Source organism: Cherax quadricarinatus, chromosome 7 (assembly GCF_038502225.1).
Source record: "Cherax quadricarinatus isolate ZL_2023a chromosome 7, ASM3850222v1, whole genome shotgun sequence".
NCBI classification, from domain to species: Eukaryota; Metazoa; Arthropoda; class Malacostraca; order Decapoda; family Parastacidae; genus Cherax; species Cherax quadricarinatus.
Genome location: NC_091298.1, coordinates 65,358,084 through 65,377,875, shown reverse-complemented (window position 1 = coordinate 65,377,875; position 19,792 = coordinate 65,358,084). Strand labels below are relative to the sequence as shown.

At 45.8% G+C, this 19,792-nt stretch overlaps 1 protein-coding gene across 1 annotated transcript; it reads right to left on the bottom strand.

Annotated features, from left to right (window-relative positions):
* Nucleotides 1-385: 385 nt before the first annotated feature.
* Nucleotides 386-13,617, bottom strand: LOC128686989 (transcription factor Sox-11-B-like). The gene is made up of 3 exons (XM_053774346.2): nt 13,330-13,617; nt 3,335-4,030; nt 386-2,893 (listed from the first exon to the last, which is right to left on the bottom strand). Exons 1-3 carry the CDS (start codon nt 13,522-13,524, stop codon nt 2,693-2,695), a joined length of 1,092 nt encoding a protein of 363 aa, XP_053630321.1. The 5' UTR covers nt 13,525-13,617; the 3' UTR covers nt 386-2,692.
* Between the last annotated feature and the right edge of the window lie 6,175 nt (nt 13,618-19,792).

Below are 19,792 nucleotides of genomic sequence, written 5' to 3'. Positions count from 1 at the left end.
TTTTTAGATTTTCTAAAGAACTTCATTCTATTTCCTTCACCACTTCATTCATTTTTTTTTTCACTGTGATCGTTGCATTCACTAGCTGGGACTTAAAACACTCAATTCACTAATTCAGAACCATGGCTAGTGCGTTCACTAGTGCACGAATATTGTTTTCATTCAGTAGGAGAGAAGCCACGATCCTTCATTCATTACTGAAGGTTTGCCATCGTTTCATTCAAATTCATTCTCTACTTCATTCTGTCAAATATTTTTTTTTTTTCACTCGTGATGTTAATTTAAATTTGTTGTACTCTGTGTTTTATTAATTTTAATTTATTTCCCCCCGTTATTTCCCCCCGTTATTTCCCCCCGTTATTTACCCCCGTTATTTCCCCCCGTTATTCACTCATCTTCAGTCACAAAAACAACAGATGTTACTTAATAACAACCCGATTATCTACTGATGTATCACTAGTGAATGAATGAGGCTAAGAGCAATGGGTGATAAATGGGACATATAATAACTGTGATGATGGGTGATAAGAAAAGACAGGAATTGGAGACCTATGTGATATATATATATATATATATATATATATATATATATATATATATATATATATATATATATATATATATATATATATATATATATATAATCCTGCCCCCTAAAAAATCATTCGGTTTAAATTATCGGTTCTGTTGGACGTATATTTCTTTCACACACACACACACACACACACACACACACACACACACACACACACACACACACACACACACACACACACACACACACACACACACACACACACACACACACACATACACACACACACACACACACACTATATTCCTCTTCATTACCAGGAGACCCGCACTAGTGTGTTAAATACCGAGACACCTCATAACATTACGTGTAAATGGCGTGGGAGGACAGACCAGTTGTGCAAAAGGACATACTTGCGCTGAGTTCTGGACATTTATTGATCAGGACTGATGAAGCCACTTGTGGCGAAACGTTTCCCTTAATAAATGTCCTTAGCTGCGTTTCCCTTAATAAATGTCCTTAGCTACGTTTCCCTTAATAAATGTCCTTAGCTACGTTTCCCTTAATAAATGTCCTTACCTGCGTTTCCCTTAATAAATGTTCTTAGCTACGTTTCCCTTAATAAATGTCCTTAGCTACGTTTCCCTTAATAAATGTCCTTAGCTACGTTTCCCTTAATAAATGTCCTTAGCTGCGTTTCCCTTAATAAATGTCCTTAGCTACGTTTCCCTTAATAAATGTCCTTAGCTACGTTTCCCTTAATAAATGTCCTTACCTGCGTTTCCCTTAATAAATGTCCTTAGCTGCGTTTCCCTTAATAAATGTCCTTAGCTACGTTTCCCTTAATAAATGTCCTTAGCTACGCACAAGTGTCCGTTTTTCACAGAGAATTAATTTCGCTGTTGTTTTAATTTTTTTCACATCAAATATGACCGTCTTCATTTACTTCAGCTGTGAGTCACACCTTGTTTACATCGTCCTGTATTATGAGCTAGGCTAGAGATCGCCAGAGCCACGCTGGCGGGAGATTCGTCTGTAAAAACTTGCATTTGTGGTCACAGTAGTGGCCCATGCTAACCTTCTTGTGCTGTGTATAAATATACCTAGTGGGATGAATCTTATTGTAGCCAGCTGGCCCAGTGGCTTATGCACTGGCCTCGAGTTTTGAAACTCGCTCGCCGCTTGTTCGGTTCCCCATCCATATTGTGCTTTGATCAGTCTGTGTTTTAATCCTTTTGTTTTTGGTCGTCTTAGTTATTGTGCGATACGTAGCCAAGGAAACGTATTTGTATGTAGAGTAGACGGGGTAACCCAGGAGTTCAGTGATCATAGCCTTAGGATCACAAAGGACTTCGGGTTCGATTCCTGGGCATGCAAAACATGTGGATAGGTTTCCTTGCATCTGCCGTTCCTCCTCTTACCATACAATCAGGTAGATAACCAAATGTCACAACACCTTCGACGATGAAACCCCAAAATGGCTGTCAATCATGGTTCAACCTTCTTGGTTAGTGATTAATACTTAAGTACTAAGATCACGTGAGCGTAATACCTTGCAAAATCTCGTGCATGCATTGCTCTTCGCCAAATTCAACTTGAACAACAAGAACATCAACTGGGATCAGATAAATCATGTTCCATATGAAACATGCTGGGATGATATCTTAAATGACAGTGATCCTAACCAGTGCCTTGAAAGAATCAATTTCCGGCAACTGAAGTAAGCTCAAGGTATATTCCTCTAAGCATCTACAAAAGCAATAACACTCTTACTCACTGATCTTATACAGTTTATGTGTAATCTCTAGCAACCCTGTATTTCCTAGAATGTTTGTTTGTCTGATTTCTCGTTATTCTTCTCTAGTAGCAAGCAAGATGCTCTATAGAGAACAGTTTTACTTGCTACTCAGAATGGGAACACTTGCACTTCTTATCTAAGTCAAAACGATTCCACTCGTTCAAGTCGGAGCTGTACCACTTGAAACTCCAATAAGAATAGCATTTCTAACTCAAGTTAGAACATTGCAATGTCTCTTTAAGTCACAGCGATTCACTTCTTACTCCATGATACACAACAATTGCATCTCCAGGTCAGTGGCACTGAGTGGCTAGTGCAAGTCGAGTGGCACTGAATGTCTAGAGCAAGTCGAGTGGCACTTAAGAACATATGAGATTGTTCAGCGATGGATCCAGCCAGTCTGACACTGTCAGACCCACGTCACAAAGAGCATCGGCTACGTCTGGTGTACACGAGAACTCGAAGTGGGACCCCGAGGCCGAAGTGGTGGTCGAGGAGGAGCACGACTCGAGGTCCAGCTCGGGACTGAGGTCCAGGTCCACCGGAAACTGAGGAGACATCTGGAAAATAAAGTAATAAAGAGTAATGATAGATACTGTGAGCAAATTCCAGAGAAAAAATGAAAGAAATGGAAGTTGAAATGAACAAGTGAATGAGTGAAATAGATGTCAATATCTAGAAGGAATGAAGGAACAAGATGGATGTAAATATCTAGAAGGAATGAGTGACGGTGCGAGGAATGTAAATACACATAATGGACAACACAGTGTGGAGAGAGAGAGAGAGAACAGAGGCCACTAACAGCTAAGCTTTAAGAAGTGTCACCCCTCGTGTCCATATGCTCCCTAACACTCTTCTACATCTCGTTTTACAGGCTTCACATTCTCTCTTCTCTCTCTCTCTCTTCTCTCTCTCTCTCTCTCTCTCTCTCTCTCTCTCTCTCTCTCTCTCTCTCTCTCTCTCTCTCTCTCTCTCTCTCTCTCTCTCTCTCTCATACTGACCTGTAATATATCAGCCAGGTAGGAGAGGTCGCCCAGGGTATCATGTGTACCACGGGTGGGCGTGGTGTCTACAGGCTCAGGAGAGGGCGTGGGTGTGTCTAAGACAGAGCAGCAGCCTAAGAGAGCGCCGCTGAAGTCCGTGGGCGTGGGTAAGGGCGTGTGGGCTTCAGAATCGTCGTCCAGGAAGAAGACCAGCGACTCCGGGGACAACGGGGATGGACAGGCCGGTGAGGGTGGAGTCGGAGGGGTGAAGAACCCCTTGGAGAGCCCCTTGGTCCTCCTGGAGACCCCACCGCCCCTCGGGTGGGGGCATTTGGAACTTCTTGAGTTCTTCCTGTGATCCTTGCCGGAAGTGTTTCCGTTGCGCCTCTTCGGATTGGAGCCTTGCGAAGTGCCTCTTGAAGAAGCTTTCCTGCCGTTGCTACCGTTTTGACATGGTTTATCTCCTCCTCCTCTTCCTCTTCCTCCTCGTTTCTTCTTCTTGGCGGCGTTGTGGGCGGCTCTGGGCTGCGTGGCGACGCTGATGCACAGGCGAGTCGAGGAGAGCAGCTTGACAGCTGGTCGGCGTTGTCTTCTTGGCATCGAACTCAAGCGGGAGCCTCCTGGAGAGGGAGTTCGCGACCCAGTGCCCTCCTGCAGCCCGCGACCTGACCCGCACGGAGGCGGCACCAGCCGAGCCTTCTTTCGCGGCCGGTACTGCAGAAGGTAGAGAAGAAATATTAGCGAACAGAGACGTATGTTATTCAAGAACACAGGTCGGTTATGTTACCTAAGAAAAGGATTGCAAAAATTCTTGCAGAACAATAGAACCGGCAGTGTTATAGAACAGGAAAGTTATTTGTTCCCTCTTCCTTCAGTACAGAATTGTTAATGTTCTTCACATAAAATATATTCATAGTCGTATATATATATATATATATATATATATATATATATATATATATATATATATATATATATATATATATATATATATGTCGTGCCGAATAGGCAGAACTTGCCATCTTGGCTTAAATAGCAACGCTCATCTTGCCATATAGGACAAGTGAAAATTTGTGTATGCAATAATTTCGCCAAAATCATTCTGAACCTAACGAAAAAAATATATTTGATTGTGTTTTATTTAGTACTAAATTATTGTAAACGTATTTAAGATATAGTTAGTTGGGTTAGGCTAAAATAAATTGCTCTTGTTATAATAAGGTTAGGTAAGTTTTCTAAGATTCTTTTGGTGCAAAATTAAAATTTTTTACATTAACATTAATGAAAAAAATATATCTTTATACGTATAAGAGAAAATTTCAGAAAGGACTTAATTTTAAACGAGTTCTTGCTAATTGACCAGTTTTACATATTCGGCACGACATATATATATATATAAATATATATATATATATATATATATATATATATATATATATATATATATATATATATATATATATATATATATATATATATATACATATATATATATATATATATATATATATATATATATATATATATATATATATATATATAAAGATAGATAGATAGATACTGGACAACAATAACATTACTGAGGAAGAAGAAAGCTTAGTTTACGCCGAGGGTAAGAGGAGAACAAACACACAGATCAATAACAAGAACAATAAGAACACCCATAACTTGGGTTAGAACAAACACAGAGAACAATAACACTATTGAGCAGGAAGACCACTTATGTTATTGCTGCGCAAGAGAGGGGGAGAACATGCTGAACAATAACAGTAAAGAACAAGAAGTCTTTATTTGGGATATGGAAATTGCTGAGAAAAGTGAGCAGACAGTTTTGTGTATAGTGTAGTTCCTCTTGAGTCCCCCCTTCAGGAGAGTCAGGTCCTCTTGAGTCCCCCTTCAGGAGAGTCAGTTCCTCTTGAGTCCCCCCTTCAGGAGAGTCAGGTCCTCTTGAGTCCCCCCTTCAGGAGAGTCAGGTCCTCTTGAGTCCCCCCTTCAGGAGAGTCAGGCCCTCTTGAGTCCCCCTTCAGGAGAGTCAGGTCCTCTTGAGTCCCCCCTTCAGGAGAGTCAGGCCCTCTTGAGTCCCCCTTCAGGAGAGTCAGGTCCTCTTGAGTCCCCCCTTCAGGAGAGTCAGGTCCTCTTGAGTCCCCCCTTCAGGAGAGTCAGGTCCTCTTGAGTCCCCCTTCAGGAGAGTCAGGTCCTCTTGAGTCCCCCCTTCAGGAGAGTCAGGTCCTCTTGAGTCCCCCCTTCAGGAGAGTCAGGTCCTCTTGAGTCCCCCTTCAGGAGAGTCAGGTCCTCTTGAGTCCCCCCTTCAGGAGAGTCAGGTCCTCTTGAGTCCCCCCTTCAGGAGAGTCAGGTCCTCTTGAGTCCCCCTTCAGGAGAGTCAGGTCCTCTTGAGTCCCCCTTCAGGAGAGTCAGGTCCTCTTGAGTCCCCCCTTCAGGAGAGTCAGGTCCTCTTGAGTCCCCCTTCAGGAGAGTCAGGTCCTCTTGAGTCCCCCTTCAGGAGAGTCAGTTCCTCCTGAGTCCCCCTTCAGGAGAGTCAGGTCCTCTTGAGTCCCCCTTCAGGAGAGTCAGGTCCTCTTGAGTCCCCCTTCAGGAGAGTCAGTTCCTCTTGAGTCCCCCTTCAGGAGAGTCAGGTCCTCTTGAGTCCCCCTTCAGGAGAGTCTGGTCCTCTTGAGTCCCCCTTCAGGAGAGTCAGGTCCTCTTGAGTCCCCCTTCAGGAGAGTCAGGTCCTCTTGAGTCCCCCTTCAGGAGAGTCAGGTCCTCTTGAGTCCCCCTTCAGGAGAGTCAGGTCCTCTTGAGTCCCCCTTCAGGAGAGTCAGGCCCTCTTGAGTTCCCCTTCAGGAGAGTCAGGTCCTCTTGAGTCCCCCTTCAGGAGAGTCAGGTCCTCTTGAGTCCCCCTTCAGGAGAGTCAGGTACTCTTGAGTCCCCCTTCAGGAGAGTCAGGTCCTCTTGAGTCCCCCTTCAGGAGAGTCAGGCCCTCTTGAGTCCCCCCTTCAGGAGAGTCAGGTCCTCTTGAGTTCCCCTTCAGGAGAGTCAGGTTCTCTTGAGTCCCCCTTCAGGAGAGTCAGGTCCTCTTGAGTCCCCCTTCAGGAGAGTCAGGTCCTCTTGAGTCCCCCCTTCAGGAGAGTCAGTTCCTGCTGAGTCCCCTTTCAGGAGAGTCAGGTCCTCTTGAGTCCCCCCTTCAGGAGAGTCAGTTCCTCTCAAATCCCCCCTTCAGGAGAGTCAGGTCCTCTTGAGTCCCCCTTCAGGAGAGTCAGTTCCTCCTGAGTCCCCTTTCAGGAGAGTCAGGGCTTCTTGAGTCCCCCCTTCAGGAGAGTCAGGTCCTCTTGAGTCCCCCCTTCAGGAGAGTCAGTTCCTCTCAAATCCCCCCTTCAGGAGAGTCAGTTCCTCTTCAATCCCCCTTCAGGAGAGTGAGTTGCTCTTGACTCTCCCCTACGGGAGAGTCAGGTCTGTGACCAGGCCTCGGGGTGGAACAGGGTCTGATCAACCAGCCATTAGTATATAAACACAATATTTTTAACAGACTCGTAAGTTCCCCCGTCTTCTAATAACATTTTTTTTCACTATAATCTACCTTGTTTATAATTACTACGGCACTTGCTTTGTCTGTTTTGTAAGGTGGAGTCCAGGAGCTTTACTTAGTAGTGGAGTCCAGGATCTTTACTTAGTAGTGGAGTCCAGGATCTTTACTTAGTAGTGGAGTCCAGGATCTTTACTTAGTAGTGGAGTCCAGGAGCTTTACTTAGTAGTGGAGTCCAGGATCTTTACTTAGTAGTGGAGTCCAGGATCTTTACTTAGTAGTGGAGTCCAGGATCTTTACTTAGTAGTGGAGTCCAGGAGCTTTACTTAGTAGTGGAGTCCAGGATCTTTACTTAGTAGTGGAGTCCAGGATCTTTACTTAGTAGTGGAGTCCAGGATCTTTACTTAGTAGTGGAGTCCAGGATCTTTACTTAGTAGTGGAGTCCAGGATCTTTACTTAGTAGTGGAGTCCAGGAGCTTTACTTAGTAGTGGAGTCCAGGAGCTTTACTTAGTAGTGGAGTCCAGGATCTTTACTTAGTAGTGGAGTCCAGGATCTTTACTTAGTAGTGGAGTCCAGGATCTTTACTTAGTAGTGGAGTCCAGGAGCTTTACTTAGTAGTGGAGTCCAGGAGCTTTACTTAGTAGTGAAGTCCAGGATCTTTACTTAGTAGTGGAGTCCAGGATCTTTACTTAGTAGTGGAGTCCAGGATCTTTACTTAGTAGTGGAGTCCAGGATCTTTACTTAGTAGTGGAGTCCAGGAGCTTTACTTAGTAGTGGAGTCCAGGATCTTTACTTAGTAGTGAAGTCCAGGATCTTTACTTAGTAGTGAAGTCCAGGATCTTTACTTAGTAGTGGAGTCCAGGATCTTTACTTAGTAGTGGAGTCCAGGATCTTTACTTAGTAGTGGAGTCCAGGATCTTTACTTAGTAGTGGAGTCCAGGATCTTTACTTAGTAGTGGAGTCCAGGATCTTTACTTAGTAGTGGAGTCTAGGATCTTTACTTAGTAGTGGAGTCCAGGATCTTTACTTAGTAGTGGAGTCCAGGATCTTTACTTAGTAGTGAAGTCCAGGATCTTTACTTAGTAGTGAAGTCCAGGATCTTTACTTAGTAGTGGAGTCCAGGATCTTTACTTAGTAGTGGAGTCCAGGGTCTTTACTTAGTAGTGGAGTCCAGGATCTTTACTTAGTAGTGGAGTCCAGGATCTTTACTTAGTAGTGGAGTCCAGGATCTTTACTTAGTAGTGGAGTCTAGGATCTTTACTTAGTAGTGGAGTCCAGGATCTTTACTTAGTAGTGGAGTCCAGGATCTTTACTTAGTAGTGGAGTCCAGGATCTTTACTTAGTAGTGGAGTCAAGGATCTTTACTTAGTAGTGGAGTCCAGGAGCTTTACTTAGTAGTGGAGTCCAGGATCTTTACTTAGTAGTGGAGTCCAGGAGCTTTACTTAGTAGTGGAGTCCAGGATCTTTACTTAGTAGTGGAGTCCAGGATCTTTACTTAGTAGTGGAGTCCAGGATCTTTACTTAGGAGTGGAGTCCAGGATCTTTACTTAGTAGTGGAGTCCAGGATCTTTACTTAGTAGTGGAGTCCAGGATCTTTACTTAGTAGTGGAGTCTAGGATCTTTACTTAGTAGTGGAGTCCAGGATCTTTACTTAGTAGTGGAGTCCAGGATCTTTACTTAGTAGTGGAGTCCAGGATCTTTACTTAGTAGTGGAGTCCAGGATCTTTACTTAGTAGTGGAGTCCAGGATCTTTACTTAGTAGTGGAGTCCAGGATCTTTACTTAGTAGTGGAGTCCAGGATCTTTACTTAGTAGTGGAGTCCAGGATCTTTACTTAGTAGTGGAGTCCAGGATCTTTACTTAGTAGTGGAGTCCAGGATCTTTACTTAGTAGTGGAGTCCAGGATCTTTACTTAGTAGTGGAGTCCAGGATCTTTACTTAGTAGTGGAGTCCAGGAGCTTTACTTAGTAGTGGAGTCTAGGATCTTTACTTAATAGTGAAGTCCAGGATCTTTACTTAGTAGTGGAGTCCAGGATCTTTACTTAGTAGTGGAGTCCAGGATCTTTACTTAGTAGTGGAGTCCAGGATCTTTACTTAGTAGTGGAGTCTAGGATCTTTACTTAGTAGTGGAGTCCAGGATCTTTACTTAGTAGTAGAGTCCAGGATCTTTACTTAGTAGTGGAGTCCAGGATCTTTACTTAGTAGTGGAGTCCAGGATCTTTACTTAGTAGTGGAGTCCAGGAGCTTTACTTAGTAGTGGAGTCCAGGAGCTTTACTTAGTAGTGGAGTCCAGGATCTTTACTTAGTAGTGGAGTCCAGGAGCTTTACTTAGTAGTGGAGTCCAGGATCTTTACTTAGTAGTGGAGTCCAGGAGCTTTACTTAGTAGTGGAGTCCAGGAGCTTTACTTAGTAGTGGAGTCCAGGATCTTTACTTAGTAGTGGAGTCCAGGATCTTTACTTAGTAGTGGAGTCCAGGAGCTTTACTTAGTAGTGGAGTCCAGGAGCTTTACTTAGTAGTGGAGTCCAGGAGCTTTACTTAGTAGTGGAGTCCAGGATCTTTACTTAGTAGTGGAGTCCAGGATCTTTACTTAGTAGTGGAGTCCAGGATCTTTACTTAGTAGTGGAGTCCAGGAGCTTTACTTAGTAGTGAAGTCCAGGATCTTTACTTAGTAGTGGAGTCCAGGAGCTTTACTTAGTAGTGGAGTCCAGGAGCTTTACTTAGTAGTGAATTCGACGATCCATCTTTAATTGTGTTGCAGAAGTCTGAGCACAGCCCAGCACAGCCCAGCACAGCCCAGCACAGCCCAGCACAACCCAGCACAACCCAGCACAGCCCAGCACAGCCCAGCACAACCCAGCACAACCCAGCACAACCCAGCACAGCCCAGCACAACCCAGCACAACCCAGCACAGCCCAGCACAGCCCAGCACAGCCCAGCACAACCCAGCACAGCCCAGCACAGCCCAGCACAACCCAGCACAGCCCAGCACAGCCCAGCACAACCCAGCACAGCCCAGCACAGCCCAGCACAGCCCAGCACAGCCCAGCACAGCCCAGCACAGCCCAGCACAGCCCAGCACACCCCAGCACAGCCCAGCACAGCCCAGCACAGCCCAGCACAACCCAGCACAGCCCAGCACAACCCAGTACAGCCCAGCACAGCCCAGCACAACCCAGCACAACCCAGCACAACCCAGCACAGCCCAGCACAACCCAGCACAACCCAGCACAGCCCAGCACAGCCCAGCACAGCCCAGCACAACCCAGCACAGCCCAGCACAGCCCAGCACAACCCAGCACAGCCCAGCACAGCCCAGCACAACCCAGTACAGCCCAGCACAGCCCAGCACAGCCCAGCACAGCCCAGCACAGCCCAGCACAGCCCAGCACAGCCCAGCACAACCCAGCACAGCCCAGCACAGCCCAGCACAGCCCAGCACAACCCAGCACAGCCCAGCACAGCCCAGTACAGCCCAGCACAGCCCAGCACAACCCAGCACAACCCAGCACAACCCAGCACAACCCAGCACAGCCCAGCACAACCCAGCACAGCCGAGCACAACCCAGCACAGCCCAGCACAACCCAGTACAGCCCAGCACAGCCCAGCACAACCCAGCACAGCCCAACACAGCCCAGCACAGCCCAGCACAACCCAGCACAGCCCAGCACAGCCTAGCACAGCCCAGCACAGCCCAGCACAGCCCAGCACAACCCAGCACAGCCCAGCACAGCCCAGCACAACCCAGCACAACCCAGCACAGCCCAGGACAGCCCAGCACAACCCAGCACAACCCAGCACAACCCAGCACAGCCCAGCACAGCCCAGCACAACCCAGCACAACCCAGCACAGCCCAGCACAACCCAGCACAACCCAGCACAACCCAGCACAACCCAGCACAACCCAGCACAGCCCAGCACAACCCAGTACAGCCCAGCACAGCCCAGTACAGCCCAGCACAGCCCAGCACAACCCAGCACAACCCAGCACAACCCAGCACAACCCAGCACAACCCAGCACAGCCCAGCACAACCCAGCACAGCCCAGCACAACCCAGCACAGCCCAGCACAGCCCAGCACAACCCAGCACAGCCCAGCACAGCCCAGCACAGCCCAGCACAACCCAGTACAGCCCAGCACAGCCCAGCACAGCCCAGCACAACCCAGCACAGCCCAGCACAGCCCAGCACAGCCCAGCACAGCCCAGCACAGCCCAGCACAACCCAGCACAGCCCAGCACAGCAAAGCTCAGACCTCTACAACACTATTGTCATCAAAGATTGTTAAGTTATACCATGAATTAAGGGAAGATCCTGGACTTCACCTTACGAAACAGACAAATCAAATGCGATAATAATTATGAACAAGGTAGATTATAGTGGAAAAATGAACATGTAATTAGAAGACAGGTGAACTTAGGTGCTTCTGTGAAAAATGTTCAGTGTCAATTAAGGTGAAGAATCCAGCAGGAAATTGAGGCGTGTTATTGTGCACCTTGATGCAGTGCTTGTAAACACTAGAGCAACCCAGTCCTTGTGCTAGAGTTGTTGATAGTATGATTGGCAGAGGCAGGGAAGCCAGGTAGCAGATAGGAGAGATAGGGAAGGGAGGTAGGAGAGGTAGGGAAGGTAGGTGTGAGAGGTAGGGAAGATAGGTAGGAGAGGTAGGGAAGGTAGGTGTGAGAGGTAGGGAAGATAGGTAGGAGAGGTAGGGAAGGTAGGTGTGAGAGGTAGGGAAGATAGGTAGGAGAGGTAGGGAAGGTAGGTGTGAGAGGTAGGGAAGATAGGTAGGAGAGGTAGGGAAGGTAGGTGTGAGAGGTAGGGAAGATAGGTAGGAGAGGTAGGGAAGGTAGGTGTGAGAGGTAGGGAAGATAGGAGAGGTAGGGAAAGGAGGTATGGAGATAGGAGAAGTAGGGGAGGAGGTATGGAGAAGGAAGATATGGAAGTAGGAGAGATAGGAAAGGGAGGAGGTAGGAGAGGTTGGGAAAGTAGGTATGAGAGGTAGGGAAGGTAGGCAGGAGAGGTAAGGAAGGTAGGTAGGAGAGGTAGGGAAAGGAGGTATGGAAGAAGGGGTCGTAAGGAAATAAGGAAGGATGGAGGGAGGGGTTATTATTCTACTAATTACACTGGCTTCTGATTCCTACCTTAGGTCTTACCATACGTTATCTTGAAGCTGTGTATTAAGTTTGCCTCCAACACTGCCTCATCCAAGTCATGCTACTTTTCAAGCATCCTGAGACTAAAGATATACTTCCTAACATCCCTACGGGTCATCTGTGTCTTCAGCTGCCATCTGTGTCCCATTGCTCCCTTGTACTCACCTAATTGTGGTTGCACTGGTCGATTCACAGCTCCTGGCCCCCCTCTTCGCTGTTCATTACTCGTGTGTGTGTGTGTGTGTGTGTGTGTGTGTGTGTGTAAGTTTGTGCACGAATTTGCAGCTGCATGTATACCTCCACTTGTACACATGCCTGTGTAGAACAACATGCGTGTACACGTGTGTACACTTTCCTCAGCACAAAGTGTGCACACCACACTCTTTTAAAATTGTGTGTCCTCCAGGAATTAATCTCCTGGAGGACGTAGCCAAGTTTTCCAGGAACTCCATCATACGAAGTCTCGTTATTTTTACAACAAATTCCTCAAGTTCAATTCGTGTGTTCCTGGAAGTGAGTTAAGTACAGTACCACCAAAATTTGTTCTGGAACGACAGTAGCTAATCTTCAGTACTAGTTTATCTTCTGAAGAAAATTGGTCTCTCACAGAAATAAAGGCCTGGTCTCAGACCGGGCCGTGGGGGCGTTGACCCCCTGAACCCTCTCCAGGTATACTCCAGGTAATAAAAGACTGGAAATAAATGTCAGCATACTCACATAAACGAGAATTTAACCACTATACTCGTACACTAGACTGGAACCAAACAGGTATACTCATATATACATGTATTACGAAACAGAATCATATATATATATATATATATATATATATATATATATATATATATATATATATATATATATATATATAATTTAAATCGTGAGTCTTATTGGTAACTAAAAAGTAAGTAACGTTAGAGTTGATTACTTTTACTTGGAAGTCATAAGTAAGATTAGAACTGGAATCCTGGAACAATACGAATTTTCCTTTAGTCATGGAACTGTTTTGGAAAACTGGAAAGCTCATATGGATGGATATGTTGATTATGTAATGAGCACTTACAACTTGCATCGAGAGCGCCATTATTATTATTATTATTATTATTATTATTATTATTATTATTATTATTATTATTATTATTATTATTATTGGGAAGAGCTAAATCCGTAGGGGAAGGAAGGTGACCCAGCATTCCCTGAAGCCCATTTCTTCTACCTCAGTGATCCGAGGGCGATAATCCCCCGTATGTTATACCTCTGGAAGTCTCTGGGGCTACTCTATCTTGTAGTCTGGATACTCCTGTATGTGGAATAGTCTGAGTCTGGGGCTACTCTACCTTGTAGTCTGGGTACTCTTGTATGTGGAGTAGTCTAAGTCTCTCAGCCTCCTCAATGTAGGGCTGACGCTCCAGAGAGGAGAGATTCTTCCAGCGCTTGCCCAGTCGTTTCGAGATCTCAGCGTTGTGCATGTCAGGGTGTCTCTGGACGATCTTGCGTCGCTCCAGCTGTGACCACACCATGAAGGCGTTCATTGGCCGCTTGATGTGGTTCACTGGATGCTTCTTAGTCTGTCCGGGAGGAAAAGAGGACGTCAATGATTAGTGAAATACCTTTGGAAAGATGCCTAGGAGCAGTAGGTACCTTTGGACAGATGCCTCTGTGTGTGCGTGCATCTGTGTATGTGTATGCGTGACGTGTATTTTACGCAAAATTCCCTCCTTATCACACACACACACACACACACACACACACACACACACACACACACACACACACACACACACACACACACACACACACTCACAAAAAAATCCAAACCAATCAATAGCCTCTTTTAAAACAATTCACGTAACGAGGGCTTACGAAAAAAACGCGGATCTCCCCCCACCCCCCACGCCTACAAAAAAATCTACGTTATCAGGTTATTGGATCCGACCCCACATCTGAGGATCTAATCGCCTATACAGCGGGTTCAAATCCCTATATTTTCTGTACTACCGAACTGTTTTTATTGTCCTGGTTTCCACGTCTATAGGAGATTTTTGGGCAGATGGTGGGAGTATTTTGTTTGTTGAGAGACATGTTGTTTGTGATGGTCGTAGTGTTTGCTGACCAGTCTACTCCACTTTCTGACCAGTCTACTCCACTTTCTGACAGGTCTACTTCACTTTCTGACCAGTCTACTCCACTTTCTGACCAGTCTACTCCACTTTCTGACCAGTCTACTCCACTTTCTGACAGGTCTACTTCACTTTCTGACTAGTCTACTTCACTTTCTGACCAGTCTACTCCACTTTCTGACAAGTCTACTTCACTTTCTGACCAGTCTACTCCACTTTCTGACAAGTCTACTTCACTTTCTGACCAGTCTACTCCACTTTCTGACAAGTCTACTTCACTTTCTGACCAGTCTACTCCACTTTCTGACAAGTCTACTTCACTTTCTGACCAGTCTACTCCACTTTCTGACAAGTCTACTTCACTTTCTGACCAATCTACTCCACTTTCTGACCAGTCTACTTCACTTTCTGACCAGTCTACTCCACTTTCTGACAGGTCTACTTCACTTTCTGACCAGTCTACTCCACTTTCTGACGAGTCTACTTCACTTTCTGACCAGTCTACTCCACTTTCTGACAGGTCTACTTCACTTTCTGACCAGTCTACTCCACTTTCTGACGAGTCTACTTCACTTTCTGACCAGTCTACTCCACTTTCTGACGAGTCTACTTCACTTTCTGACCAGTCTACTCCACTTTCTGACAAGTCTACTTCACTTTCTGACCAGTCTACTCCACTTTCTGACAAGTCTACTTCACTTTCTGACCAGTCTACTCCACTTTCTGACAAGTCTACTTCACTTTCTGACCAGTCTACTCCACTTTCTGACGAGTCTACTTCACTTTCTGACCAGTCTACTCCACTTTCTGACAAGTCTACTTCACTTTCTGACCAGTCTACTCCACTTTCTGACAAGTCTACTTCACTTTCTGACCAGTCTACTCCACTTTCTGACGAGTCTACTTCACTTTCTGACCAGTCTACTCCAGTTTCTGACGAGTCTACTTCACTTTCTGACCAGTCTACTCCACTTTCTGACGAGTCTACTTCACTTTCTGACCAGTCTACTCCACTTTCTGACAAGTCTACTTCACTTTCTGACCAGTCTACTCCACTTTCTGACGAGTCTACTCCACTTTCTGACCAGTCTACTCCACTTTCTGACGAGTCTACTTCACTTTCTAACCAGTCTACTCCACATTCTGACAGGTCTACTTCACTTTCTGACCAGTCTACTCCACTTTCTGACGAGTCTACTTCACTTTCTGACCAGTCTACTCCACTTTCTGACCAGTCTACTTCACTTTCTGACCAGTCTACTCCACTTTCTGACGAGTCTACTTCACTTTCTGACCAGTCTACTCCACTTTCTGACAGGTCTACTTCACTTTCTGACCAGTTTACTCCACTTTCTGACGAGTCTACTTCACTTTCTGACCAGTCTACTCCACTTTCTGACAAGTCTACTTCACTTTCTGACCAGTCTACTCCACTTTCTGACAAGTCTACTTCACTTTCTGACCAGTCTACTCCACTTTCTGACAAGTTTACTCCACTTTCTGAAGTCTACTCCACTTTCTGACAAGTTTACTCCACTTTCTGACCAGTCTACTCCACTTTCTGACAAGTCTACTCCACTTTCTGACTAGTCTACTCCACTTGCTGACCAGTCTACTCCACTTGCTGACCAGTCTATTCCACTTTCTGACGAGTCTACTCCACTTTCTGACCAGTCTACTCCACTTTCTGACGAGTCTACTCCACTTTCTGACCAGTCTACTCCACTTTCTGACAGGTTTACTTTACTTTCTGACCAGTCTACTCCACTTTCTGACCAGTCTACTCCACTTTCTGACCAGTCTACTCCACTTTCTGACCAGTCTACCCCACTTTCTAACCAGTCTACTCCACTTTCTAACAGGTCTACTTCACTTTCTGACCAGTCTACTCCACTTTCTGACCAGTCTACTCCACTTTCTGACCAGTCTACTCCACTTTCTGACCAGTCTACCCCACTTTCTAACCAGTCTACTCCACTTTTTGACCAGTCTACTCCACTTTCTGACTAGTCTACTCCACTTTCTGACCAGTCTACTGCACTTTCTGACTAGTCTACTCCACTTTCTGACCAGTCTACTCCACTTTCTGACTAGTCTACTCCACTTTTTGACCAGTCTACTCCACTTTCTGACCAGTCTACTCCACTTGCTGACCAGTCTACTCCACTTTCTGACTAGTCAACTCCACTTTCTGACCAGTCTACTCCACTTGCTAACCAGTCTACTCCACTTTCTGGCCAGTCTACTCCACTTTCTGACTAGTCTACTCCACTTGCTGACCAGTCTACTCCACTTGCTGACCAGTCTACTCCACTTTCTGACTAGTCTACTCCACTTTCTGACCAGTCTACTCCACTTGCTGATCAGTCTACTCCACTTTCTGACTAGCCTACTCCACTTTCTGACCAGTCTTCTCCACTTGCTGACCAGTCTACTCCACTTTCTGACCAGTCTACTCCACTTTCTGACCAGTCTTCTCCACTTGCTGACCAGTCTACTCCACTTTCTGACCAGTCTACTCCACTTTCTGACTAGTCTACTCCACTTGCTGACCAGTCTACTCCACTTGCTGACCAGTCTACTCCACTTGCTGACCAGTCTACTCCACTTGCTGACCAGTCTACTCCACTTTCTGACCAGTCTACTCCACTTGCTGACCAGTCTACTCCACTTGCTGACCAGTCTACTCCACTTGCTGACCAGTCTACTCCACTTGCTGACCAGTCTACTCCACTTGCTGACCAGTCTACTCCACTTGCTGACCAGTCTACTCCACTTTCTGACCAGTCTACTCCACTTTCTGACTAGTCTACTCCACTTTCTGACCAGTCTACTCCACTTTCTGACTAGTCTACTCCACTTTCTGACCAGTCTACTCCACTTGCTGACCAGTCTACTCCACTTTCTGACCAGTCTACTCCACTTTCTGACTAGTCTACTCCACTTTCTGACCAGTCTACTCCACTTTCTGACCAGTCTACTCCACTTTCTGACCAGTCTACTCCACTTTCTGACCAGTCTTCTCCACTTTCTGACAAGTCTACTCCACTTTCTGACTAGTCTACTCCACTTGCTGACCAGTCTACTCCACTTGCTGACCAGTCTACTCCACTTGCTGACCAGTCTACTCCACTTGCTGACCAGTCTACTCCACTTGCTGACCAGTCTACTCCACTTGCTGACCAGTCTACTCCACTTTCTGACCAGTCTTCTCCACTTTCTGACAAGTCTACTCCACTTTCTGACTAGTCTACTCCACTTGCTGACCAGTCTACTCCACTTGCTGACCAGTCTACTCCACTTGCTGACCAGTCTACTCCACTTGCTGACCAGTCTACTCCACTTGCTGACCAGTCTACTCCACTTGCTGACCAGTCTACTCCACTTGCTGACCAGTCTACTCCAGTTTTAGCTTCCTGTCTGGAAAATTCAGATAAAACAATATAAAAAAATACAGGCAGCGAGGAATGACCAAATTTTTTCAACTACCTTCCCTTACCCATCCCTTCTGCCTTTTTCCCCCCATTTTTCCCCTTCCTCATTTCTCCTTTCTCGCCACCTAAATTCCTCCATCTCCCTCTCACTCTTCCTCCCACCCCTCCACACTTCACCCTTCCATCTTCTCCCTTCCCCTACTTGTTTCATCTCTAGCCCCTTCCCTTCCCTATTTTCAAACCTCCTACCTCCCCTTCCTAACCTCTTCCTCCATATTCCAACCCTCTCTCTCTCTCACCTCCTCCTCCTCCTCCTCCTCCTCCTCTCCCTCACTTCCTCTCACCCACCTCTTCCTCCACTAAACCATGGCACTGTGCCAAGGAAGGCCGATTAAGCGAGAGGTTTCATGGCTTAACCGGGCCATCTGCTTACCCTCTGTCTATCACGGTGAAGGATTCTTGATCCGAGGAAGTGGAGTTATCCTCTTCTTGGATTGAACCTGATTGCCAACACCCAGTAACCCAGGAGCTGTATGACCCCTGCGAGTTTAGCGCAGTAAACAGCGTACAGTACGCCAGAGAGAAAACTAAGAGATGGAGATAGAGAGAGAGAGAGAGAGAGAGAGAGAGAGAGAGAAAGAGAGAGAGAGAGAGAGAGAGAGAGAGAGAGAGAGAGAGAGAGAGAGAGAGAGAGAGAAAGAGAGAGAGAGAGAGAGAGAGAGAGAGAGAGAGAGAGAGAGAGAGAGAGAGAGAGAGAGAGAGAGAGAGAGAGAGAGAGAGAGAGAGAGAGAGATATTTAAGTGCAATTGTCAGTGGAACAGAATCAGCAAGACATCCTAATGGGGCAAGTGTTCCACAAGGAAGCGTGCTGGGACCATTGTTATGGAATGTCTACTTCAACGACCTTCTTCATCTCATCCCAGAATCACATGCGTATGCAGACGACTGTACACTGACATTCACTTTTCCGAGATAGGAAATACCAGCAGCTCTTTGTTACATCAATCACCAGCTAAGAGCTATATCAGCCTGGAGTAAACGATGGCAGGTAACATTTGCCCTTTAGAAAATGCAAATGATGATGGTCTCTAGGCACCATGATGGTAATGATGGAGCAGTGGTAAGAATGATGGTCTCTATGCACCATGATGGTAATGCTGGAGCAGTGGTAAGAATGATGGTCTCTAGGCACCATGATGGTAATGCTGGTGCAGTAGTAAGGATGAATGGGAGGATGTTGGCACCTGGAGAAGAAGTTGATATCCTTGGGGTGAAGTTTGACTCCAAACTAACCATGAAGAACCATGTTGTAAATCTTGCAAACAAGGCAGCCAGGAAGCTTACAGCACTTCGTCGTATCTCATATCTGCTTGACAGTAGGGGTTGCAAGATTCTGTACGAGGCACAAGTATGCTCACACCTTGAGTATGCCCCACTGTCTTGGATTGCCTACCCTCCGTCTCATCAGCAACTTCTTGACAGAAGAGAGAGCAGAGCAAGACGACTCATCTCTCGCCTGGACCCATCCTGGATAGATCTGTCATTTCAGTAGAGCCTTCAACACAGGAGGGATGTTGGCGGCCTTGATGTTATGTAAAAGGCCAATACTGTCAAAGTACCACACTTGGCTCCACTCAGAGGACACTACAAGACGGGCAGCCAGCAGCAACTTCACTCTGACTGTACCTTTCTCCAGAACATCAATTTATCTGACACCATTTATCCCCAAGATGACTCGAGTCTGGAACATGTTCGTACAGCATTACGATATCAACGAGAAAACGTCAGTTGACAAAATGAAATCACTGGTCCACAGATGGTTCCAACTCCATCCTGTTCCATACTTGTATATCTCGTAACAATAAAAGGATTTTAAATTAGCTGATATAGGTAACAGCTATTAGCTGTTAGATAAAGTTAGGATCTTAACCTTGTTAAACCTTGTGTTTAAAAATTAAAACATGTTAACACCAGTACACAATATCGTGTTTGTTAATAAAAATTTGGAATTCCAGTGAGTCACTTTTGGTTGTGGTATTGTACAGGTTGTAAGTGATACCAGACATGTTTAACAGGTTCATTCTCTCTCTCTCTCTCTCTCTCTCTCTCTCTCTCTCTCTCTCTCTCTCTCTCTCTCTCTCTCTCTCTCTCTCTCTCTCTCTCTCTCTCTCTCTCTCGGGATAATTCTTCCACACTTTAAATGCAAATTTCAGTTTAATTAGTCAATTAAGGAAAAATGAAAAAAA

Coding starts and splice junctions, on each gene's coding strand:
- LOC128686989 (XM_053774346.2), bottom strand. CDS start 13,524: ATGAACGCCTTCATGGTGTGGTCACAGCTGGAGCGACGCAAGATCGTC. Junction 4,031..13,329: donor AAGAGTACCCAGACTACAAG/GTAGAGTAGCCC, acceptor TACCTTCTGCAG/TACCGGCCGCGAAAGAAGGC. Junction 2,894..3,334: donor ACCTGGCTGATATATTACAG/GTCAGTATGAGA, acceptor TTTATTTTCCAG/ATGTCTCCTCAGTTTCCGGT.